This window comes from Lolium perenne, chromosome 3 (genome assembly GCF_019359855.2).
Source record: "Lolium perenne isolate Kyuss_39 chromosome 3, Kyuss_2.0, whole genome shotgun sequence".
Classification (NCBI taxonomy): domain Eukaryota; kingdom Viridiplantae; phylum Streptophyta; class Magnoliopsida; order Poales; family Poaceae; genus Lolium; species Lolium perenne.
Genome location: NC_067246.2, coordinates 246,846,336 through 246,871,504, shown reverse-complemented (window position 1 = coordinate 246,871,504; position 25,169 = coordinate 246,846,336). Strand labels below are relative to the sequence as shown.

Genomic DNA, 25,169 nt, shown 5'->3' with positions numbered 1-25,169 from the left:
TAACTTGTATGACGCAACGAGATCTCTCGATTGGTCCCTGTCTTCAATGCAACAGCTCTCAACCCTGCAATATATTCACAACTCCACACACTTGCGCACGTAGCCGCCGACCACGAAGCGGTAAGTTGCAATCTACTAATTCCCAATGGAACAACAGATCACATAAGACTTTCAGATCTACACCAAATCAAGCAATATGGTGTAGGGATTCAATAGTTTTGCAAAGCAAACAACTAAGAACTAGGGTTTATCTTAAACGTGGTCTAAAGCAACTTTGGGGGCGTCCTCGGCACTTATAGGCATCCGGGACGACCTCAGGTTGAAAAAGTACGAAAATAACCGACCCAGAATAGATCTGGTCGAGACATACTCGGACACGGCCGGTCTGGGGGCCGGTCGACTGGGCCTAGGACCGGGCTGGCCGGCTAGGGACCGGGTGCTGACCGGGCGTGGGACGTGTCGCGCATTAACCCGCCCGGTTGGCATCAGCAGGACGTCCGGTTGGCGCCGGGACGCGGCCGGCGTACCGCCCGGTTGGACCGGGCCAGGGACCGGGCGCGCCGGCGTGGCGGCCGGTCTGACCGGGTGCTGGGCCGGCCTGGACTGTGTTGTCTCCTCTCGCGCATGCCTCCCGCTTCTCCCTCGCACGTCCATGAGATATCTTCATGTCCAGCTCCATGTCCAGCTTCGCGTCCATCTTCACGTCCAGCTGCTCTTCTCCTCCTCGTGCGATGCTTGTCTCCTCTTCATACCTGATTATACACAAGTAACAAGACTTAGGCAGTATAAAGTTCTCATCAATCAAAGTATGGTTTTGGAACAAGTTCACCTGTTGTTTAAGTAGCTTCGCATGAGCCCTTGTAATAGGTCCAATCCGACTTCATTGGACTTGAGCTTTACAGCAGCTTCATCTTCATTTGGTAATGACGGAGGTAGTAGTGTGGTAGGGATGTCCTCATCACCCTCAATCCCGGTCGTGCCCTACCTAGGTCGGCATGGCTTTGCCCGGCCGCGCCCCTCCTAGGCCGGTATTGACTCGCCGGACTACTCCCCACCTGGGCTAGCATGGCCTCATTCCAAATGCCCCCCTCCTGGGCCGGCAAATCCCTCAACCTGGCCAGCCCACCTCACCACCTTATCTTTTGGGTCGGCACTCGGCTACTTAGGCCAGCACAGCTCTCCCGCGCCACGCACCATCAAGGACGGGTCCTAGGGCGCCCATGGCTCGGACCGACATCGCTGCCTATCTCTCCATCAATGCCAAGTACAAGCTGATAAGATCGATGATGAATCCAAGTACGCCAAGGACAGACAAGACATGTCGCGCCCATCCCTACGGTACAAGAGTACAATACCATTGTGATGCAGGAACAATGCGACGAGACTAGTCAACTCATGCATAGTGCATAGTGCAAAGTGTGTGTGGGGCATCCCTTGTCCCATGGCTCTCTATATAAGGAACACCAGGGGAGCACCTATGATCAGCCCCTTGGGGGCTCATTCCCCCAGCTCACTTAAGAGCTATCCTCTTCCTCTAGCTAGCTAGCCTTCAGCTCACAGCTCATAGTAAGCCTCATAGAGGCACATAAAACAGCTCAAGGAGCACCATTGTATCTCTCATATACATCTCCATATACAGTCAAACATGCAGGAGTAGGGGTGTTACCTCACCAAAAGGGCCCCGAACCTGGGTACGTGAGTGTTAATTTGTGTGTGCTTTTAGCACATCTTCCCTCCCCGGATCCTTTGGAGTCCATCGGCCCCTAACATAAGCCTGCCTAGGCATCTACCGTGTTTACCACCACGACACATTATATGGATCAGTGACATGTGGATTACAATACAATCTGAAAATATAACTTCACCGCCAAATAAAAACAAGTTGCCAATCAAAATCATGCAAATAACACTTAACAATATCTAGGGTTCAATTAACCATAAATTATGAGGGGAACGAAGTGGATCTTGGAGATGGAGATGGTGCTGATTTTAGGGACGCGGTTTTTTCACCCACGTATGGGGGTCTCGGTCTTATCTCTCTCCCTTGGTTCTATGTTTGAGATTAGTGGTGCGCGTCTTACAACAACCCTGACTTTGCACATTTTTCTCTCCTTATAGGAACCTTAAGTGTAGATTGCACATCTGCTCTCTCCTCCCGTGGATCTCTTCTCCCCTATCCCATCCCTCTCTCTCATTGACTCACTCGGTGCCAACCCCAATCCCCGACATGAAATCCTTGCTCCTCCCACCCCCATAATCCCTTATATGTTCTCTTGGGCCGTCGACAACTACCTCACGAGCGACACCACCGTGGACCACGAGGAGGACACCCAGCATCCTGATGTAGTGCAGCTAGGAAACCCCAAGAGGAAGGTATGATGAGCACAGAAGCAAGTTTTTCCTCAGTAAGAAACCAAGGTTTAATCGATCAGTAGGAGAAAGAAATCATTTCTGAAGGTTGTTGCTAGCTGACTTTGGCAGGATGCACTACCGGTGTCAGCAACAACATGGAACCTGCACACAACACAACCAAAATACTTTGCACCAACTTACAGCGAGGTTGTCAATCTCACCGATTTTGCTGAAAACAAAGGATTAGACGTATAGTGTGGAAAGAGATGTTCGTTTGCAGTGAAATAAAGAGAATAGTACTTGCAGTAAAGAATCAGAACAAGTGTTTGTAGTAGATGATTTTATAAGTGTAAAAGAAAGGACCGGGGTCCACGGTTCACTAGAAGTGTCTCTCCATAAAGATAGATAACATGTTGGGTAAACAAATTACAGCTGGGCAATTGACAGAATAAAGACCATACATGATAAGATGATTACTATGATATTCATTTGGGCATTACAACATGATTCATAGACCGTAATCCAACTGCATCTATGACTAATAATCTATCCTCAAGATATCATCCGAACAACTTTGGGTATTAAGTTGCAAGCAATAAATTATCGCATTAAGTAAAGTGTGTAAAGTAAACAATAGAATTGTCCTTGGATAAATCATTGTTGTTTTCTCCCTAGTAGAAATAACACATCTACAACCTTAGAAGTTATTTCACTCTCCCTGATTACTAGAGGCATGAACCCACTATCGAGCATAAATACTCCCTCTTGGAGTCACAAGCACATACTTGGCCAAAGCATCTACTAGCAACGGAGAGCATGCAAGATCACAAATAACATATACAATATATCATAATCAATCTCAATAATAGTATTCAATATCGAAAATTGTCTCCTACAAAGGAGGGTAGCTACCCACGTCTAACACCGTTTTGTTTAATTAACGGTAGGTTAAAGTGAGAGTCATGGCATGTTGTACATGTCAGTGCTAGTTCAGCTTTTTCTCCATCTTGGTGACTCTTCCTTTGTAGAAATAAAACGATAATCTAAATTTTGTTTCGCCTATGCTATTTTTAGCACTTATGTTCTGCAACCAGCTTTTCGTGTCAGAGATGACCTAGTTGCTTTGTATTCGTCTTACGGAGAAAGAAAAAGGTGGAGAAAGCTAGCATTCTGGCACCGATACAGACATGCCAAACCATCCATGGCAAAAAAATATTGTACTCTGGCATGCTAGAGCTAGTACAAGTATTAAAAATTAGACACGACAACACATTTATTTAGCTTTATTCTGTCTCTCTTCCATGACTCTTCCTTTAATCGGCATAGTGCAATAGCAGTGGTATTTAACTAATCATGGAATCTTTTGCAAGTGGATAGAGGGAGAGAGAAGAATCTTTAAAATGGAAGAGATAAAAAAAATTCATCCAAATTTTCCTGCTCTTACGTAGCTTTTTATGGCAGGATAACAATGTACACCTTTTTAGCAGACCTTACTACCATAATATATGAGCTAGTTGGTCTAGTATAGGGAAATTTGGGGTTAATTTTATTTATTACGATCGTTCTCTTTCTTTGTGGATGGCATGTACGGATGCTCGGGACTAATAACCTTTATGTGGTGTTTAAATTACTAACATTGAGACATAGGTGGCCCACTTCTTTTTTTTTGTCAGGAGCTTAGTCGCAGAACCGTCAAGTAGCCGTTATATGGAAGTTTGAGATGAACTCCATCTAGTGGCTATTATAGCATGGGTAGCTACCCTCCTTTGTAGGAAATCCACACTCATTCAATATTCATCGGATCCCATCAAACATAACATGTAGCATTACATAAGGATAATTTTGATCATGATAGGTAGCTCACAAGATCTAAACATGAGACATAAAGAGGAGAAGACAACCATCTAGCTACTGCTACCGACCCATAGTCCAGAGATGAACTACTCACGCATCACTTCGGAGGCGGGCATGGTGATGAAGAGGCTTGCGGCGATGATCTCCCTCTCCAGCACGGTGCCGGGAAGAGCTTCAGAACCCTCCCGAACTAGCGTTGATGATGGCGGCGGTGACGGAACTTTTCATGGATGGAGGCTCGGGTATCTAGAGTTTTCCTGTGGATGCCAATATATAGGCGAAGGGGTGAGGTCGGTGGATGCCCAAGGGGCCCACACCAAACCTAGGCGCGGTCAGGGGATGGGTCGCGCCTAGGGGGTGTGGCCGTCTCCTGGCTCTTCTCCGTCTCCCCTCTGGACTCCATCTTCGTGATAGAAAAAATAGGAACTTCGGATTTTGTTTCATCCAATTCCGAGAATATTTCATATACAACTTTTCTGAAATACAAAAACAGCAGAAAACAGGAGCTACCACTGTGGCATCTTGTTAATAGGTTAGTTCCCGAAAATGCATAAAAATTCCACGAAGTATAAACAAAACATATAACCATTGATGTAAAACAAGCATGGAACATAAAAAAAATTATAGATACGTTTGCAACGTATCACATTCCCTGGACTCACGAACCCGAATCCCACACCTATTCAATCAGTGATGACGAGCTCCACTACATCGGCCTCTGCGAGCTGCGACCACGGCGGAGACACGCGAGGATCAGCTTGCTCACGGATCTGGGCTGCACGGGCCCTGATATGGGAGTCTCCAATTTTTTAAATTTCTTCATTTGTCTTTGTTTTTTTCTAGTTTCATTGTAGATTTTCTAGGGATTGTTCACGGACCTAAAATTTCACAGGGTTTGTCTTGTGTTACTTTTGATGTTCACTGATTCATTGCATCTTGTATGAAACTGTGTTGAATCATGAAAATTGCGAAGGATCATGTATAGATCATCCATGTTTCGTTGACATTTTTAAACAAAAATGTTACATCTATGGATTTTGAAAAAGAACCATTGACATGTTTGAATCTGTGTTAAAACTTTGTTATACATTTGGAAACTAGAAGAATGTTATTTTGTTTCATTTGTCCTGATAAAAATAACCATTATTTTTCTAAACCTGGAGATGGATTCTGATCCATTAACTTGAACTGTTTTTGAATCTCGCTTAAATTTTGTTTTAGTCGTGGAATTTCTTAATTTCCTCTAAAATTAATGTTCAGAAACTAATTCCTAGTTACTATTATGTCATAAGTATAACAAAAATTAACCTAACTAGCTGTGTAGAAATAATAATTTTGTATGATATGCTAGATCTCATGTACACACATGGTGAAAATGATTTGTTCGGGAATAATGTGTTTGATTAAGAAACAAGATTAGTTTACAGTAATCGTGCGGGAAGCACGATATCGACAATCTACAAACCCTCATGTTATGTTGAAACATGCATGTAGTCAAAAAATATTAGGTTACAGTAATTGTGGATATGGCAGAAAAGAAATGCGGTGGAAAATGTTACTGTAAATGGATAACAATAAAAGTAAGAGGTGTGTTCTACAATATTTGAGGGACTTCTTGATGCAAACTAGATTTAGGTTTCTGGACTTCTTTATAAGTTACCAGCACCAATCTTGGAGCAACTAAGCGGAAGGTATCTGTGTGATATGATCGGGACGTCTATACGTAGGCAGAATTGCTTTTGTGATGAGTTTAAGGACGATGGAGCTGTTGATGGAAAAGCCTTCCTTTACGCTAAGGAGGAGTGGTGATGGTGATGATGATGATTTCCCCTTCAATGGAGATTCCGGAGTAGCTTGATCTGCCCTCCCCAAAATAGGAGAGGACTTTCGACACTTGTGTATCTTAATAATGAGGATATCTCGTTTGAGTTGCGCTTGCATCTGCAATATGGTTTGTGAAAAAGCAAAGGAACTTCACGGTGGGAAGTGGAATTGTGCATACATGGATGTATAGATTCATAATTTGCAGATGCAAGCGCGTAACTCAAACGAGATATCCCAGCCTCTACATCAATTGATGCACATATTTTTTTATTAAAAGTCTTAGGTTTAAAGTTTTACAAACTCAAGGATCACATAGGTGGCTACATGAATAAACCACCGGAAAACAGAAGAAGAATACATGATATACCTGTACATCTTGTATCCTATCAGTACGCTGCCATCCACCTTGGTTGAAGATAGTCCATACGATCGCCATCAATCGAGTGCATCTATACTTCATATGTACATGTTGCTCTGCTGGCTAGAGAAATGACCACATTTGAATCTAGTAAGTAGCCTTGTGTATAACCGGCAAAAAAAAACATTCCGCTTTGTTAAAAACTACATCGTTATGATAATTTCAAATTACCCAAAGCAATGCACAAACACCTACGCGAATACGAGATTTTGTCTTTTATCTATTTCGTTAAGCCAATTTCCAAACAAGTTCTTAACATTAGCGGGCAGAGAAATACTAAATGTAAAATGAATAACTCGGGAAATCCACTTTGGCTCGTAGGAGCATATGAACTCGTTGTGTGAAAATACATTTTGAAGTGTCAAAAAAATTTGAAATAAAATTTTGCATGTACATCTAGATATTTTATGTTCGTACACAAGCTTTTGAATTTTTTTATTCTTTTCTGTGTCTCCTGTAAAAAGACAAATTTTGATGCTACAATACTACGTATCGTACATTTTTTTGTATTTTTTACATGCCACAAAAAATGTTGTTTTTTCACAAAAAATTGTGTACCAACACAAAATGTCACAATGTACACCATAAATTTTATGTCAAATTTTTTTTAACATTTTTTAAATTACTTTTTATAATGGGTGCAAATGCTCCTATGAGCCAAAACGGCTCCTCCGAATAACTCTCCATATTAACTTTGCAAAGGGGCATTTAATAAAAAGATGTTAAATTGATTCTTCCGAACTAGTGAAAACACATTTCTTAGGTCCTGTCCAATTTATTTTGGCTAAATTATCCTTGGTGAGAACACTTTTTTATTTAGGAACCACATAAGAATCCTAATATTTAGTGGAACCTTTAAGCCCCATATATACCATAAGGTCGACATTTTTTTTCGATAAAGGGAATATATTAATATCAATAAAATACCAATTACACCCAGCCTCTGCAACAACACACCACCCTAATGGCACTACGGATGCACACAGCCAAAAAAACAAGAAAAGAAAACTAAGAAATAAAAGTCTCGTATCTCAGGCCTAACAACATCAATATATCCACCGCCAAGACAACACCTGAATTACAGACTCTCCAAAAACGACGCCTCCAAGAAGGGAACAGTGCTCAAACACCATCATCGCCCGATCAAAGATCTTAGGTTTTCACCCTGAAGATAGTCCCCGCTCTCAAAACAATACCTCCACCAAGGTCATTGCCAGGCACAACCAATTAAGGCCACACCTTGGGTTTTCACTCTGAAAGGTAGGACTCTGCACTTCACCTGTGTTGTCGCCCCCACTTTCATACCGCTGCTGTGAAGCCCGGAACACCAAGCAAGTCCCTCAACAACGCAGAGACTTGAACCTCCCTTAGCTAGTCCTTCCCTCCGGCCTTCACGAAATTCTCTTCTTCCGACTTTCATCATGGATCCATAGTCACTTGATGTCAACACAGAAAAGGAGCTTCGCGCCGCTCCCTCCAGAACCAATCGGTCGGAATAAAAACATGGGCGTGCACGACCGAATACCTCCGATCAAAACTTCAGGCAAAAACACTGTTACATTCGCCGGCGGAGCCTTCCGGCATAACGATGTCACCAAGAAAATTCCAGAAATCGTTAGATGCCAAGTGAATTTATCGGGTTCATCCGAAAGCTGCACCTCCATGAAGCGTCGTATGAGGTGAACCCACGCCTTCCATTCATCATGAGACAATACCCGCCTGAAACTAATATTCAGTGGCACCAAATTCATCACATCTGCTACAGTCGTATTCTTATTTCTTGCAATGTTAAATAATGAAAGATATTGCCTGCCCAGCCAAGAATCTTTCCAAAAACAAATATTATGTTCATCACCAATGACGATCCTCGCTGGAAGAATTCCGTTTTAACACTCACTAACCCCTTCCAAAAGGGCGAATAGTAGGATTAACTTGAACTTGAGAAATAGTCTTACTATTGAGATTGAGATATATTTTACATCTGGAATCTATATTCCATGGGCGACCATTGATCTGCACCAACTAACTCTAGTATGATTTACAAATATTTCTAACATGTGGAGTGGGGGCGAGAGACCCAATGCTATACAGCTCTCCGCGGGAAATTAGACTATACATGGAGTAAATGGGGGTTAACTGACACTTCGTGAAACCACTCAAAGATTGTGTATCGACTGTATTCTCACTCCTTGCTCGATGCTGCCTCTGGAAGTTTGAATGTAGGAGGCCTGTCTGTACCTTTCCTCGAGTATTCCCGCCACCTCCTGGCGGCCGCAGCCGCTCGCATTACTCTCTCCTTTGTGTCCTCTTCTGCTTAGCGTGTTACAAGGATCATTAAAACAAGGTAGGCAAAGGATGGGAGCCGAAATGGTCGGACGAATTGAGAATGCCAAAATATGCTAATGTTACCGTTCTTTTGATATCTTGTTGGTGATCCCCATATATCACTCCATGAGCTTCCCTTGTTAGAATCATCTTGGCTCATGCGCATCCTTACCTTATCCTGCAAGACATTAGGCAGAGGTTCAGGGCAAGACACATGCATTTACCATGTGAAAATAAAAAGGATATGAACCTAGCATCTTAAACTGAGTTTTCATATATATAAAAAGACATGTATTGAACAGAGAATCATACCAAGACTTTTGCTTGTCTTTTCTCCCAGCGCCTACTTGCCTGATAGCAGAAAAGAAAACACTACATGTTAAGATGTATGGAAACTGTGGTTTAAACTGCATAAAGGACAGTAATAACAATTTCAGGAAGTGCATGCACTTACAGATATATTACTAATTTTAGATGAATCATAGATTATGTTTTGAATTGACAATGTGGTTCTACGTACAAATTATTTGCAAAAAGTGCTCTTTCATTATTATACGAGAAAGTTTGGATTGATAAATAAAATTTACAAGAGTAATATATTACCATCCTGAACACGTCAACTGAACTTCCCATCCCAGAAAGCATCAAGGCAACCTGCTCGAATGTGAAAAAAATCATATGCTATTACAAGGTAGGATAATGCAGCACTTTTGAAAATAAGAAATCGGTTTCATTTTCAACAAACTACAATGACAACTATCAGAAAACTCAGAATTTTTTCCCTACATTTACTCTCTCGACTCTGCGCATTTCATCTTCAAGGAGTGAAAGTTGTGCTGCTGAAGTCCAATGGATGCAGTCAACCGGACTGGATAAACAAGGAAGTTTTGAAGTTTATCAGCATACTATTAGTAGTTAGTAGAATACAAACCCTAGAATGGAAAACCCATCATATTGTTCGGCCGAAATTGCAGCTACACATTTAGGTATGTTACAGATAGTTAATATATGAGAGATGCTAAGCAGATAAGGCAGACAGAGGATATAGACAGTCTCACCAACTATCGATGGCGTCTTGAATTAGCTCTTGGTTGCCTGATTGGTTGTAAACTCTTGCACGCCCAAAATCCTCCTCGATTTCGAAAACCTTGGAGCACACATTAGCACAGTTTTTACATCCTGCATTAGACGTGAGCAGAACTTAAATAAAGAACCAAGCTTAGATAATCTAACAGACTAACAGTAACTTCAGTTCAGGTAATAGCCATTAGTTAGTACCTATGCAACTAAACTCATCGACAAACACACAATCCCTGGGTGCATCATCCAAGAAGGGGTTGGTTGCTGTTGCAGCATAGCCATTGATCTCGTCATACACCGCTCGCTGGACAGGATCGGTAAGTACCTGTCAGCCCATGTTCCATGTTAACTTTGTAGTCAAAAAAATCTTTGTAGTCCGAATTGCAACCCAAATTCTAATGGCCCGCTAGAAAGATTTTTTGTTCGCAGAGGATTTTACCGTGTAAACCTCATTGATGAACATGCAGAAGTTCGTGACATCAGGGTCGTTCCCGCTAAGATCTGGATGGCATGATTTCATGCAATTGTAGTACGCTTTCTTGATCTGCTGGGGTGTTGCATCCGGCATCTGAAAACACGCAATAATTGTTACCAAGTCAGGAAGATGGGGAAATACAAATTTGTTTTTTTCTTCTGCAAGTGCAGACAAGTGCTCAATAAGCTGAACCACTTACAACTCCAAGAACGGCGTAGTAATCTTCGGCGGCGCCCCCCTCCGAGCTGCGGGACTCTGTTGCCACCGCAGACACCCTGAATCCCCTCCGTCTCCGGTGCCGGTCTCTCCTTCCGGCGCCGGCCAACCCTGTGACTGCCCATCGCCGGACACCGCCGGAGCAGCGGATGGCCGTGGAAGAGGCATGGGACTTGGCCACCAAGTCGGCCAGCAGCGGCGGCGACAGGAGAGGAGCCATCGGGTAGGATGTTTGATCGGTCTCCGGTGCGAGAGGAGCGAGGAGAATGCCGACTGTGGATCCGGTGGCGGTGGGGTTTGCTTGCTCTGTTTTTCTGGTGGCCTCTGTTTATTGCGGCTTTCCTCAGCCACAACTCTCCCGCGATTTTTTCTCTTGTTCTTCATCGCAGCACCAACCCTGCTGGTCTTTGTATTCGCGTGGATACCCTCAACTTCTCCATTTCTCAACGCAATGCAAATAAACTTTGTAGGGAGTAGCCAGATGTGAGATGTACAATGGCTGGTTACTGGACTTTCCGTTGCTCCAAGCCACGGATACCTGCGGTCTGTACGAGTGGTATTCTTCTGACGACGTTGAGACTCGAAAGTCATCCAGCATTTCAAGTTGTGAAAAGACAAATGTTTCTTCTGAAGTAAACAGCGAGACCCAGCGTGTTCACCGATCAATTCACCGTCTGTCCAATCCCAAGATGTGATGACTTGTAGTACGTATATAATTGCATCCTCATTCCTCAAGTTATGGAGTAAGAGAATTCACAAAAAAAAAAGTTATGGAGTAAGAATAACCCTGTGATACGTTCTTACTGGTTTCCCTAAAAAAGATGTTAACTATCAGAGTACATTTTTTTCTCCCCTTTTCCTTGCTAAAATTGAGAAGGTTGGATAATGTAGATTCTGGTTTCATGCGTCAGACTTCGGCAAATCGGTGGGTGGCTGTGGGTCCCGGATACCTGGACTCCTGGTTGAGAATCTAGGATGAAGTGGCGGTACACAGGTATCTTTCGTGACAGGAACATGATTGTTGCTGATGGAGCTCATACAATATTTATGCTTGGTTATGCTGACCTGGCATCCTCACTGTCTCCACATTTGAGATCAGCGGCTTGGATGGGGCCCATGGCCGCATCGTGAAGATTCATCCACATAAATTGATGTATTAGGATAATAATGAATATGATTAAAACTAAGAAAATCTATGGGGCTCCCTAAAAAAAATCTATGGGACAACTAAATCGAACAAAATGGAAGTTTTAGAATTGCCCTCTTGGAACCATATATTCATGTATATACCTTCATTCAAGATAAATAATTTCATTACTTTCAAAGGGCGACGCCAAGACGGGGCCGCAACCTGGATATATCTCATTTGTGCATTGATTTGGTGATCCGCCTTCAGTGCTGGCTTCCGACTTGAGGTGTTGTTGTTGGGGCTGCACGTGGTGGTGGGTGGCGTGGCGTGGCGGTGCTCGCAGTGGAGGTGGGGCTGGTGTAGCAATGGCAGTGTGAGGTGCTAACGTGTAGTTGTTGGCCCTATTTACCGAGGTGGTGGCGACAGACAGTTTGATGTGCATGGTTGTTACTGCTATGGCGATGGCGCTCGAAGGCGGCTGGCGGGGGTATGTTGGGTAGGCTACGATGGCTTTGGGCTTGGTCAGCTCTAGGCGAAATCCTAGCTCGAGCTTGGTCGGTGGCCGCGACGTTGGCGACTTAGGACGTTGTTCACCTCCCTAGAGATGTCATTGTGGAGCCCCTTCACCGGGCACGTTATCTCAACCTCAGTTGTGGAGTATATAAAACCATTCAAACCCATGAAGAGTGAGAGCATCTCTAGCCTATCCCTTAAAAACCGGTAATTCCTTATACTTCTAAGGAAACAACGCATTACAGATCTCCTAAATGGTTAGAGGAGAAAAAATTATAAGAATATCCATAAAAGGAGGCCAACTCTCTTAAATATACTCGACCGCGACCTCCACAAAGAATAATCTGGTCACTTCCAGCTCGCCTCCTCCACCTTCCCGCCTCCCCACCTTCTCCCCAACATCGATGCCCCTTAATCCGGCCGGAATGGAACCGTAAGTCCCTTACAAAATCCTTATGGGCCACCACGCCGACTCGATGTCGCCGGAATCAGCCTCCACACCCGCGGTTTGTCAACGAAAAGGTTGGATACAAAACGTGTGGTGCAGGTCACCACAAAGGGAGTCAAGGCCGATGCGAAAGGCCCTAGCAAGGCCACAATGATGAAATTTTGCTCTTCCCTTGCTACGGTCGATGGTAGGTGGGAGAGAAGGTCGAGGAGGCCATGAAAAGACGCTCGCTGAGGAGGAGGAAAACAAGAAAAAGTGGAAGGTGTGTGGTGGTGATACCAAAGGCTACCCCTACTCTTATAGCTCATACCGCGGCTCCGGCCAACCCTACACCTCGCTATACAGCACATGTGTCCACCACAACCACCATCGAGGACCGTACCCGCCAATTGCTCGATGAAACGCCGTAGAGGTAAAAAACCTTTTTTTTTTGGCTGAGCCATTGGTGACCATGATGAAGACATAGGAGATGGAGGTGGCCGAGACATTAATGTTATTTTTGTTCTTGTTGATTTTGGTGTGAAAAAAGATGGAGGTGTCTGACTTCATGACTCAGTTGGACTCGTCACACGTGGTTCGCCTCGACGATCTCAACTATGATGGTCATGAAGAAGAGGTTCTGGAAGAAGAGAGGTTTCCAAGGAGGAGGAGGTCGATGATCCGACCAAAGATACACAAGGAAAATCAAGATATCAAGGACACAAAACTATGGGCAACAAGAAAACATTGTTTTGTGTCATTCTTGGATGAATATCTCGCTTGGTGCATCGGTTGGCGCTGATCAAAGAAGGATAAATTTTGGAGTTGCACTATTATTATTGTTTACTGCTAATGTGTGGGGTTGGCTTTGGATTATCAAGATAGTGGTACGAACAAGCGTGCAAATTTGGCTATATTCTTGTGTTACACTTTGCTCACTTTATTTATTAAAAAAATATTTTTAAAATTTTCTATGCGTATTTCTTCAATTATCCGGTTTTGATCTGAGCCCGCTCCGAGTTCGCTCCATTTTTATAATCCAATATTATTGGTATTCAAATCCAAATCCAACCATTATCCGTTTTGATTTTAATCCATCAAAAAAATTGACAAAGAATATGGAAGTAGCAATATCCGATCTGATCCCTACACATCCTAGTGATGGTGGTGGATATGAAGGTGGTGATGATTTCCTTGAAGGTGATGATGATTTTCTTGGTGTTGGTGAGCATGGAAGTTGTCAACACCCGGATTTTTAAGTCCGAATACCTATTATATCATACATCGCAATCCCAGGAATATTGTTGTTGCGAGGCATAATAGTTAAGTATCACAGTCATCATTCATTACAAACCATAATGTCTTACAATTGGAATCACATCATCCATATTACACGAATAGATGATCTAGTGATCATCGAACAAACACAAGTTCATAGCGGAAGCGTAAGATACAAGGACTCTCTAGTCCACAGGCCAACGCTTGACGTCGGAAGACTCCTAGTTGTCGTAGGCGTCTTGTTGGTCATCTCCTTGTTCATCTTCATACTCTGGCCATTTGAATAGCCAGGGACAAAGCCGTGAGTACTTTAAGTACTCGCAAACTAATACTAATGTAAGTGCTAGATATTCTAGTAAGGTTTGCTAAGCTCTAGTTTATTTGCATAAAGCCAGTTTTAGTTCATAAGTATTTGAGAAAAGCTTATTCAAATGCTAACTAACTCAAGTGGGAACATTAGTGTCATTCCCACCATTCAAGTGGTGATTTCAATTCAATTCACCACAATTCATTTCACCATCTTCTTTCAACATCAATTTCAAAAATATGACATCGGAAACTGTATGGCCTTTCCAAATGTCCGTAACCGTGGACGCGGCTATTCGAATAGATTGACACTCTGCAGAGGTTGCACACTTGTGCCACAACATTTGATTTCATCCGTCGGGATTACCCCGAATCATCGTAACACAGTACGCGGATCATCAACCATAACCTTTCACTTACAAATCCTAGTATAAGCACCTCTCCCCATGAGCTTGGCCTCCCAGTGAAGACCAACTGTCAACCTGGGAACTGCACAGGGCTTGGCCGTACAATTCACCTCAATTTCACATCATTTCTCAACAACGGAGGCAGCCTCAAGCGTAACCCCTATGACGTGTGTTCAGAGGGAACCCATACTAAGATGCATAAACTTCCAGTTAAGCCCTACCCATAATCAGGTATTGTGGGGGTACTTACTATTGGAAAGGTATCGCATTCAAACCAATATCATGTTTATCAAAAATCACTATCTTCTCTTGGTCATATTCACCTTCAAAAATCATTCAATGGAATGCATCATCATTCCAAGGTTTCAAATTCATTTCAAGTCACATTGTTCCCATCTAGAGTAGTCAAGTTTTATTTCATTAGCACTAGCTCTAATTCATGAGGGGGGGCTATCTTGCTTTGCTTGGTTGAGAATAACTTCACTACTCTAGTAACCTCTTGTACTTTGACCAAAGTTAACTATAAAAGTAACTTCTTGAGAAAACAAGTAAAAACTTGTAATGTATAAACTGGGGATAGGCTTATGTAAGAAAAGGTAAGATTCATGGTGCCTTGCCCCAAGGGGCTTTGCACTTTGCAAGAATATTAGCTTGCCTTGGTAGTTCTCAAAGTTCTCCTCCTCCTCCTCTTGGTAGCAACCTTCTTCTTCCGTGTACTCTCCGGTGCTAGCGTCTAAATTTGAATATGAGTATAATTACTCACTAATTTAATGGCTATTCCATGTATTACATATAAACACACAAACTATTGTATGCACACAAATAATCTAATTAGGGTGCATGGGTTGTGTTGCTTGAGGAGAATTTACTTCTTGTTATTTAATATGTAAATGATAGTTTCCATAGGGTTCTTGAGAAATAATTTCCTCTCATTGAAATCTTCTTAAGATTTAATTTCTCAAACAATCATATATGAACTTATATTGACCTAAGTCAAACATTCATCATTATCATTTGAGAAAATGATTTAAATGAGGTAGACCACCTCATACTATTTAATAATGCTACAAGGGATTTAAATCTCTAAGTAATTCATATAAGTGAGTTTGGCCAGGGGTCCAAACATCACATGAATTTATTTGAGACAAGGTTTAAATGAAGTATAATACTTCATATGATTTACTTAATAGTTTTGGACAATATCAACTACATAAACTATCCATATTGTCCATTAATTAAACTAGGGTATGATCATGCAAAGTGACCACACTATTTTATTGCATAAACAATTAGTGTAAGTCAAATGTGAGCTATTAGAGTTGGAATTAACTTAATATCTATTTTGGTTGATTTCTAATAATTATTTGAATATGGAAAATTCCCTGCCTTCTTCTTTTTATCAAATTAATTCTACAACTAATCTGGTCATGGGACCAGTGGCATTCTGTAGATCTTTTTAGTGGCTTTCCAACAATATAAAATTCATTGAATTTGGTTAAGCCAATTTGAATCTATTGATTTTCAAAGTTTGGGCAGTATTGAATTTGTTTGGAATTGTTTAAATCGAGTTTGAATTAAAAAGGCCGGCGGGAAAACTAACTGGGCCTAAATGATTTAAAACGGCCCAAGGCTAGCCCACCACGCGTCTGTGCCCGCGTGGGCTGCCTGACAAGGGGCTCCACCCGTCAGCGGCGTTTAAATGCCGAAGCGGTATGGATCAATCTAACGCGTTGGATTAGAACATGATCGAACGGCGCACATTCATCGTTGTCGACGGCGAGAGGGAGTTCGCCGGCGGCTCAGATAGGGGGTGGGAGAGCTTACGGCGGCTCCAGCAAGGGTTGGCAGTGTGCGCGACGAGGTTGTGGACGACGGCGAGTCTCCTGGTAGCAGTGGCGTCGCCTGGGGTGGTCGGGATCGTCGGCGATTGCTGCAGGGCTTCCGCGGCGGTGATCTTCCGATTGGCCTTGCTCCGGCGATGATTGAGGTAGCTACTGGTGCTGGGCGAAGCGGTGGTGAGTGGTGATCGTGATGGTGTGCTGGATTCTGTCCAGGGAGGTCTCTATTTATAGGCGCGAGAGGGTGTTGCGGGGCAGGGAGCTGGTCGTCGTGGGCGCGGCGTCTCCGGCGAGCTATCGAGCTAGGCGAGGTCGCGGCGCTGTTCTGCGGTTCCTGGCGAAACGTTTGGTGGCGACAGCGCTGTCGGGCGGTGGCTGAATTGGTCGCGTTGCTTCCGTGTCGAGCGCGTCTGCGGCGGGTCAGGGTTTCCTTCTCCGGCGACGGCGGGCACGGGTTGGCTTGGCGAGCGTGTCTGGCGCGTTCGCGGTGGCACGGTGACGCTCAACGTGCTCGCAGGGGGTCCAGGGCTTGCGTGAAGGCGTGGGACGGCGCGTGTCCAGGGTGCGTCTGTGGCGCGCCACGCGCGACACGAGCGGCATGTCTGGGCGACCAGTGCACGCGATCTCCGGTGACTCCACGGCGGCTACGGCGAGCTGGTGAGTGCTAGGCGAGGTAGAGAGGCTTGGTGGCGATGCTGGACACCAGGGCCAGGTTGGGGAAGCAATGGAGAGAGGGGGAGGGCGTCGGGTTGGCGACATGGCCGGCATGGCCATGTCCTAGCCTTGCTCTCCCTCTCCCTAGGGTTTCTATTGATCATTGATGGTTAGAGGGAACCAGGGGACCAATTGGGCTAGGGTTTAGGTAGAGTTGATGAGGTAGATCACTATAGCAAATAGTGTCAAATAGTTACATTGATGCCATTTTTTATTTTTGTCCAAATTTGATTCAATTCAAATTGTTGCAAGTTTTGAATTGTAAGTATTTCAATGAGTTAGAAATGACCAGAGGTGGTGAAGTGTGGTGGTGGCATTGTTGAATTCAAAGTTTTGCAAAACTAGACAAGTGTGAGATTGTTGCACATATTAAAATGTTGCAACTTTGGTTGAGCATAGCTAATGATCAAGAAGGAATTTGGCATGGTGATCTTTACAAAAAGTGTTCACCTTGATGTTGACTTGGATGTGGTGCAAAGAGTTAGCAAGGTTTGGTTTGAGAAAATTGAATTGCAATGGCTCAAATTAGTGATCAGACTATAATTGGCAGATTTGACCATTATCATATGTGAGCAAGTTTTGTATTTGAAATCCATTTGATTTGTGATTCTTTGATTCCAAAAGTTGTAATAAGTGTTTAGTAACATTATTCAACTAATGGTGAAGACCAAATTGGTCTAGGGTCAAAATTTATAAAAATGCCATAGAGCATATGGGAGGGTTTTTAGGGTTTTGCATTTATTTGATTTTCTTCCTCTTTTTGATTTATTTGGTTTGTGATCTTCTCATGATCACTTTAGGGTTTTAGGGTTTATCTTATACACATAATAACAATCATCATGGCATATCAATCAAATGCACAAGTCCTATGCATGGCACTATATGCAATTTAAAAAGTTTTTGTTGGTTTGAAATTTTGCTCTCTGGAATTCTTCTAACTTTCTTTTATTGAAATTTGGGATGTTACAAACCCTTCCCCCTTACAAAAGATCTCGTCCCGAGATCGAAAAGAAAGTTAGGTACTAAAGAGATTTGGGTACTCCTTCTTCATGAAGTCTTCGCGTTCCCAGGTGGCTTCATCCTCGGTATGATTGCTCCACTGTACCTTCAGAAACTTGATGCTTCGGGTGCGGGTGGTTCGGTAAGCTTCCTCCAGGATGCGAATCGGCACTTCGCGGTAAGTCAGGTCCTTGTTGATATCCACCGATCGGTGATCGATGTTCTTGAACACTTCGATCTTCTCGGGGACTTCAAGGCATTTCCGGAGGAGTGAGATATGAAACACGTCGTGCACAGCCGACATCTCTTCAGGTAGCTCCAGTTGATAAGATACTTCTCCTCGGCGGCTGAGAACTTTGAAGGGTCCGACATATCGGGGTGCGAGCTTTCCTTTCAGCTGGAATCTCTGCATTCCTTTCAAGGGGGATACCTTGAGGTAGACGAAGTCTCCGATCTCAAAGGTCATCTCCCGACATCTCTTGTCGGCGTAGCTCTTCTGTCTGGATTGCGCAGTCTTGAGGTACTCACGAATCTTGTGTACTTTCTCTTCGGCTTCACGAAGAACATCTGGGCCAAAGACTTGTCTTTCTCCGACTTCCGACCAGTTCAGGGGGGGTACGGCACTTCCTTCCGTACAAGGCTTCAAAGGGGGCCATCTGTAGGCTAGCTTGGTAGCTGTTGTTGTAAGAGAATTCTGCGTAAGGTAGGCAGTCTTCCCACTTAGATCCATATTCCAGTACACATGCTCTCAGCATGTCCTCCAGTATCTGGTTGACTCTCTCAGTCTGTCCGTCGGTCTGAGGGTGATAGGCGGTGCTGAAATTCAGACGGGTTCCTAGTCCTTCGTGCACTTTCTGCCAGAATCTTGAGGTGAACTGTGATCCTCTATCTGACACTATCGATTTCGGGGTTCCGTGCAGGGCGACTATTCTGGAAATGTATAGTTCAGCTAACTTTGGGCCTTGGTAGGTGGTCTTGACGGCTATGAAATGGGCGACTTTGGTCAATCTATCGACAACTACCCATATTGAATCATTGCCTTTGCTGGATTTGGGCAGTCCGGTGATGAAGTCCATTCCTACGGAGTCCCATTTCCATTCTGTAATCTGGAGGGGTTGTAACAGTCCGGCGGGTCGTTGATGTTCTGCCTTGACTCTTTGACAGATGTCACACTTGGTGATGTAGCTGCCGATTTCTCTCTTCATTCCATGCCACCAGAATTGTTCCTTCAGGTCTTGGTACATCTTGGTACCTCCGGGGTGGATTGAATAAAGGGTTTCATGGGCTTCTTGCAGGATGACTTGCTTCAAGTCTGAGTCCGACGGTACGCAGAGGCGTTCTTTGTACCAAAGAACTCCGGCTTCATCTATGGTGAATCCAGGGGCTTTTCCTGCGGCTATCTGTTTCTTGATTCCGTCGATGCTAGCGTTGTCCTTCTGGGCTTCCTTGATTTGGCTAACCAAGGTGGGTTGCAGTTCTATGCTGGCTAGGAATCCTTCACTAACAAGTTCAAGTCTGAACTGTTCAAACTCTTGATGCAAGCTGGGCTGCTCAGTTGCGAGCATGGAGTTCAACTGGCATGGCAGTCGACTCAAAGCATCCGCTACCACATTGGCCTTGCCGGGGTGGTAGTGAATCTCCATGTCGTAATCCTTGATCAATTCGATCCATCGGCGTTGTCTCATGTTCAGCTCCTTCTGGGTGAAGATATATTTGAGGCTCTTGTGGTCGGAGTAGATCTCGCATCGATTACCCATGAGGTAATGACGCCAAACTTTCAAGGCTAGGACCACGGCTGCAAGCTCGAGGTCATGGGTTGGGTAGTTCTGTTCATGTTGCTTTAGCTGTCTTGAAAGATAGGATACAACATTGCCTTCTTGCATAAGAACACATCCAAGACCAGTCTTGGAGGCGTCGCAATATACATCAAAGGGCTTGGCAATGTCTGGCATGATCAGGATTGGGGCTGTGGTTAGTCTACTCTTGAGCTGTTGAAAGCTCTCTTCACATTTATCGGTCCACTCAAACTTTCTGTCCTTTTTCAACAATTGGGTCATTGGTCGAGCGATGCTCGAAAAGCCTTCTACAAATCTGCGGTAATATCCGGCTAATCCAAGAAAAGCGTGGACCTCGGTTTGGGTGGTTGGGGCTTGCCATTCCATAACAGTTTTGATTTTGGCGGGGTCTACGGCAATTCCTCCTGCAGACAAGATGTGTCCCAGGAATCCAACTTCTTCCAACCAAAACTCACACTTGATGAACTTGGCATACAACTGGTGATGCCTAAGGGTTTCTAGGACAGTCTCCAAATGCTGTTCATGTTCCTCTTCGGACTTGGAGTACACAAGGATGTCATCGATGAAAACAACGACAAACTTGTCCAAAAAGTTCATGAAGATCTTATTCATGAGATTCATGAAATAGGCGGGGGCATTGGTCAGTCCAAATGACATGATGTTGTACTCATACAACCCATATCTGGTGGTGAAGGCAGTTTTTGGAATGTCGGTGGCTCGGATTTTCAGCTGATGATATCCAGTTCTAAGATCTATCTTGGAGAAAACTCTGGCTCCGGTGAGTTGATCAAACAAGTCTTCTATCTTGGGTAGGGGGTATTTGTTTTTGATGGTGATATCGTTAAGCTTACGATAGTCCGTACATAAACGATTGGCACCATCCTTCTTGTCCACAAACAAAACTGGTGATCTCCAGGGGGATGCACTTGGTCTAATCAGACCTTTGGCCAACATATCATCTATTTGTTTCTTCAGCTCCACAAGCTCTGTTGCGTTCATGCTGTAGGCTCTCTGGGCTATGGGTCCAGTTCCGGGGATTAACTCGATGATGAACTCAATATCCCTATCCGGGGGCATACCGGGTAGAACATCCGGAAACACATCAGGGTAGCGACAAACGACCCTAATTTGATCCAGAGTTGGCTTGGATACACTTTGGTTGCAGGTAAATTTTCTGGGTAGTTTTTCAGAGACGTGCTCTACTACGATACCGGTGCTGCTAGTCATGGTTATGGCTTTCTTGGCACAGTCTATCAATCCATTGTGCTTGGACATCCAGTCCATTCCTAGTACGACTTCCAAACCTTTGGTTCCCAGAATGATTAGATTGGCATAGAAATCTACATCATGGATTTTGATTGGTACATTTTTGCAAAATTTTCTAGCTTTGGAGGTTGATCCGGGGATTTGAACTATCATAACATGCTTCAAACTGAGGGGTTGAATTTTACTTGTTGATGCAAAGTCTTCGGTGACAAAAGAATGAGATGCTCCGGAATTAAACAACACTCTGGCAGGGATGTGGTTGACAGAAAACATACCCAGTACAACATCTGGTGCTTCCTGGGCTTCTTCGGCGTTCATGTGGTAGAGCCGGCCGTTGCGGTTATTGGGGTTGTTGGGGGCGAACTTCTTGCCGGTGGAGACACGGCGTTGCTGCTGAGCAGGTGCAGCGGTGTTGCCGGCGAGCTTGGCGAGTCGCTTGGGACACTCGTTGGAGTAGTGCCCCACTACACCACACTCATAACAAGTGATGGTGGTCTTGTCCTGCTTGTTCGCAACGGGGACGGCGTTGCTTCCGTTCTGGGAGCGGTGTTGGTGTTGTTGTTGTTGTTGTTGGGGGCTCTGGGCGGAGCGCGGTTGTAGTAGTTGTTGTTGTTGTAGCCTCCGGGCTTGGAGTTTCCTCCACTCCGGTTCTGATAACCGGGGCGCGAGTTCTGCATCGGGGGTTTGTTGTTTCTTGGAGTGAAACCTCCGCTTGAGCTGGGGCTAAACTTCTGGGTATGGCTAGACCCACTTTGATTCGCCATGCGGCGCTTGCGGTTCTCATTGGCTTGGTTCAGCTTGCCTGGATGGCGGAGTCAACAAGGGCTTCGAGGTCGGCGAAGGGGATGTTGACGAGGACAGTCTGCATCTCATCATGCAGTCCGTTCAGGAATCTCTCCTTCCTCTTCTCAACGGTGTCGGTCTCATCAGGGGCATACCTCGACAGTGTGAGAAACTTGTCGCGGTATTCTACCACCGTCATGCGACCTTGTTTCAGTTCACGGAACTCATCCCTCATATTTTTGATAAGACCCGGGGGTACATGGTACTTGCTGAACTTTAGCTTGAAATCCTCCCAAGTCATGAGCTGACCTCCGTTCATGGCACGGGTGCTTGTCCACCAAGCGCGGGCTGGTCCAGCGAGATAGTGGGTTGCAAACAGGGCCTTCTCGTTGGCTTCCACTCCGGCTACTTCCAAGTTGTTCTCCATAGTCTGGAGCCAGTCGTCAGCATCGAGGGGCTCCTTAGTTTTGCTAAACACTGGAGGGTTGGTGTTCTGGAAGTTCTTGAGCTTGGATCCAGGGTGGTCATGATTCCCATGGCCTTGATTGGCAATGTTCTGCAAAGCAGTGAGGTTGGCTTGGCGTTCAGCTCTTTCTGTCTCCCTATCGGCAAGCAGGGTTTGCAGCAGTTGCATCATCGCGTCGTTGGTGCGATTGGGAGGGGCCATCTGAAGATATAGAAGATCATGAGATAAGAGGGAACATTCTATGGTTTATTTTGGTTAAGTTTGAAAACATTTGAAATTTGTAATCTTTTCATGACAACATAACATTCATTCATTCATTCATTCAACACATAGTACAAACTAACACACTCATACTCCAATGGTTTTAAGAACCATTCTCATGCTACGATACAAGGGACGGGATACAACTCACACCTACATAAGTGAAACTAGTGCAACTACTCCTCATCCTCGACGTCGATCGGGACGTAGTCATTGGGTCCTGCCTCCAGGAACTCGTAGTCCTCCTCCTCGGTGAACTCGTCCTCCTCAAAGTCGTCGGCCGCCGCCGCCAAGGCTCCTCCTCCCTGAAGGTCGATGCCTCCGTCGTCATCCTCCAGCTCTCTGATCTGATCCTCCTGGGCCTTGACAGTGGCCTCGAGTGACGCGATCTTGGCGCGAAGGCGCACAATCGTAGCGTCCTTCTTGGCACGCTGCTGACGAAGGCTCTTGCGGTCGTTGTTGAGTAGCTTGATCGCCTCACCCTGCTCGATGATGTGAGCATGGGTCTGGTTCGCGTAAGCGCGAGTGGCGTTGAGGTCCTTCTGAGTCTGATAGAGCATGAAGTCCAGGTGCTCAGCGTGGTGCCTCAACTCCGGGTGCGGCTGCAGCTCCATGGGCACTCCCATGGCATCACGCCTCACGAGATGCGCGAAGCGCGAAGCGAGGATGCGCACCACATTCTGTCCACAGAGGCGCGCAAGTGCCTCCTGAAGGCCACGTGCGAGTCCGTCGAGCCAGTTGCTCTCGCGGAAGGAGAAGAGGATCCTCTCCGAGGTGGGAGGCTCCATCTTGCCCCTCAAGTCGGCAGTGATCACCCACTGCAACTCTCCTCCGGACGTGTCGTCCAACTGAACCCCGTGGAACTCGGGGTGTGGGCGCCCAAGGAAGTCAGAGACGGCGTTGAGGTCGTGCTCGAAGATCAAGCTCCCTCCGTTCCCAAGCTGGTAAAACTTGGTGTTGATGGGTTCATTCGGCTCAATCTGAAAGAGAATTGGATGAGTAAGTTAGAGAGTGTAAAGTGTGGCAAAATTTTAAGTAGATTCAAATAAGATAGAACATGATTCATCAAATTTTTGGCAAAGTCTCAAAGACAAGAGTGTAAGTAAGTTTTCACAAATATTCTCTTCATTTGATTTTCAAAGTTAAGTTTTTTTTTCAGAACGCCCATTCTAACTAAGGTCTTCTAAGGTCAAACAATGGCTCTGATACCAACTTGTCAACACCCGGATTTTTAAGTCTGAATGCCTATTATGTCATACATCGCAATCCCAGGAATATTGTTGTTGCGAGGCATAATAGTTAAGTATCACAGTCATCATTCATTACAAACCATAATGTCTTACAATTGGAATCACATCATCCATATTACACGAATAGATGATCTAGTGATCATCGAACAAACACAAGTTCATAGCGGAAGCGTAAGATACAAGGACTCTCTAGTCCACAGGCCAACGCTTGACGTCGGAAGACTCCTAGTTGTCGTAGGCGTCTTGTTGGTCATCTCCTTGTTCATCTTCATACTCTGGCCATTTGAATAGCCAGGGACAAAGCCGTGAGTACTTTAAGTACTCGCAAACTAATACTAATGTAAGTGCTAGACATTCTAGTAAGGTTTGCTAAGCTCTAGTTTATTTGCATAAAGCCAGTTTTAGTTCATAAGTATTTGAGAAAAGCTTATTCAAATGCTAACTAACTCAAGTGGGAACATTAGTGTCATTCCCACCATTCAAGTGGTGATTTCAATTCAATTCACCACAATTCATTTCACCATCTTCTTTCAACATCAATTTCAAAAATATGACATCGGAAACTGTATGGTCTTTCCAACTGTCCGTAACCGTGGACGCGGCTATTCGAATAGATTGACACTCTGCAGAGGTTGCACACTTGTGCCACAACATTTGATTTCATCCGTCGGGATTACCCCGAATCATCATAACACAGTACGCGGATCATCAACCATAACCTTTCACTTACAAATCCTAGTATAAGCACCTCTCCCCATGAGCTTGGCCTCCCAGTGAAGACCAACTGTCAACCTGGGAACTGCACAGGGCTTGGCCGTACAATTCACCTCAATTTCACATCATTTCTCAACAACGGAGGCAGCCTCAAGCGTAACCCCTATGACGTGTATTCAGAGTGAACCCATACTAAGATGCATAAACTTCCAGTTAAGCCCTGCCCATAATCAGGTATTGTGGGGGTACTTACTATTGGAAAGGTATCGCATTCAAACCAATATCATGTTTGTCAAAAATCACTATCTTCTCTTGGTCATATTCACCTTCAAAAATCATTCAATGGAATGCATCATCATTCCAAGGTTTCAAATTCATTTCAAGTCACATTGTTCCCATCTAGAGTAGTCAAGTTTTATTTCATTAGCACTAGCTCTAATTCATGAGGGGGGGCTATCTTGCTTTGCTTGGTTGAGAA

General features: G+C 44.6%; 1 protein-coding gene across 2 annotated transcripts; it reads right to left on the bottom strand.

Moving 5' to 3' along the window:
- Positions 1 to 8,386: 8,386 nt before the first annotated feature.
- LOC127344612 (chaperone protein dnaJ C76, chloroplastic) lies at positions 8,387 to 10,881 on the bottom strand. 2 transcript variants are annotated; one of them, XR_011755910.1, is made up of 10 exons: positions 10,528 to 10,881; positions 10,293 to 10,421; positions 10,052 to 10,178; positions 9,832 to 9,952; positions 9,560 to 9,641; positions 9,377 to 9,427; positions 9,086 to 9,124; positions 8,858 to 8,951; positions 8,551 to 8,758; positions 8,387 to 8,517 (listed from the first exon to the last, which is right to left on the bottom strand). XR_011755910.1 is itself a non-coding variant. In XM_051370924.2 (9 exons), exons 1-9 carry the CDS (start codon positions 10,762 to 10,764, stop codon positions 8,631 to 8,633), a joined length of 1,008 nt encoding a protein of 335 aa, XP_051226884.1. In that variant the 5' UTR covers positions 10,765 to 10,881; the 3' UTR covers positions 8,387 to 8,630. The 2 variants fall into 2 exon arrangements, 1 of the variants encoding a protein (XP_051226884.1); XM_051370924.2 differs by having other exon boundaries at positions 8,387 to 8,758.
- Between the last annotated feature and the right edge of the window lie 14,288 nt (positions 10,882 to 25,169).

Excerpts from the sequence above, each read along its gene's own strand:
- LOC127344612 (XM_051370924.2), bottom strand. The coding sequence starts at position 10,764 with ATGGCTCCTCTCCTGTCGCCGCCGCTGCTGGCCGACTTGGTGGCCAAG. Across the intron at positions 9,428-9,559 it reads GCAGAGTCGAGAGAGTAAAT|GTTGCCTTGATGCTTTCTGG; the intron begins GTAGGGAAAAAA and ends ACATTCGAGCAG. Across the intron at positions 8,759-8,857 it reads AACAAGATATCAAAAGAACG|AAGAGGACACAAAGGAGAGA; the intron begins GTAACATTAGCA and ends CACGCTAAGCAG.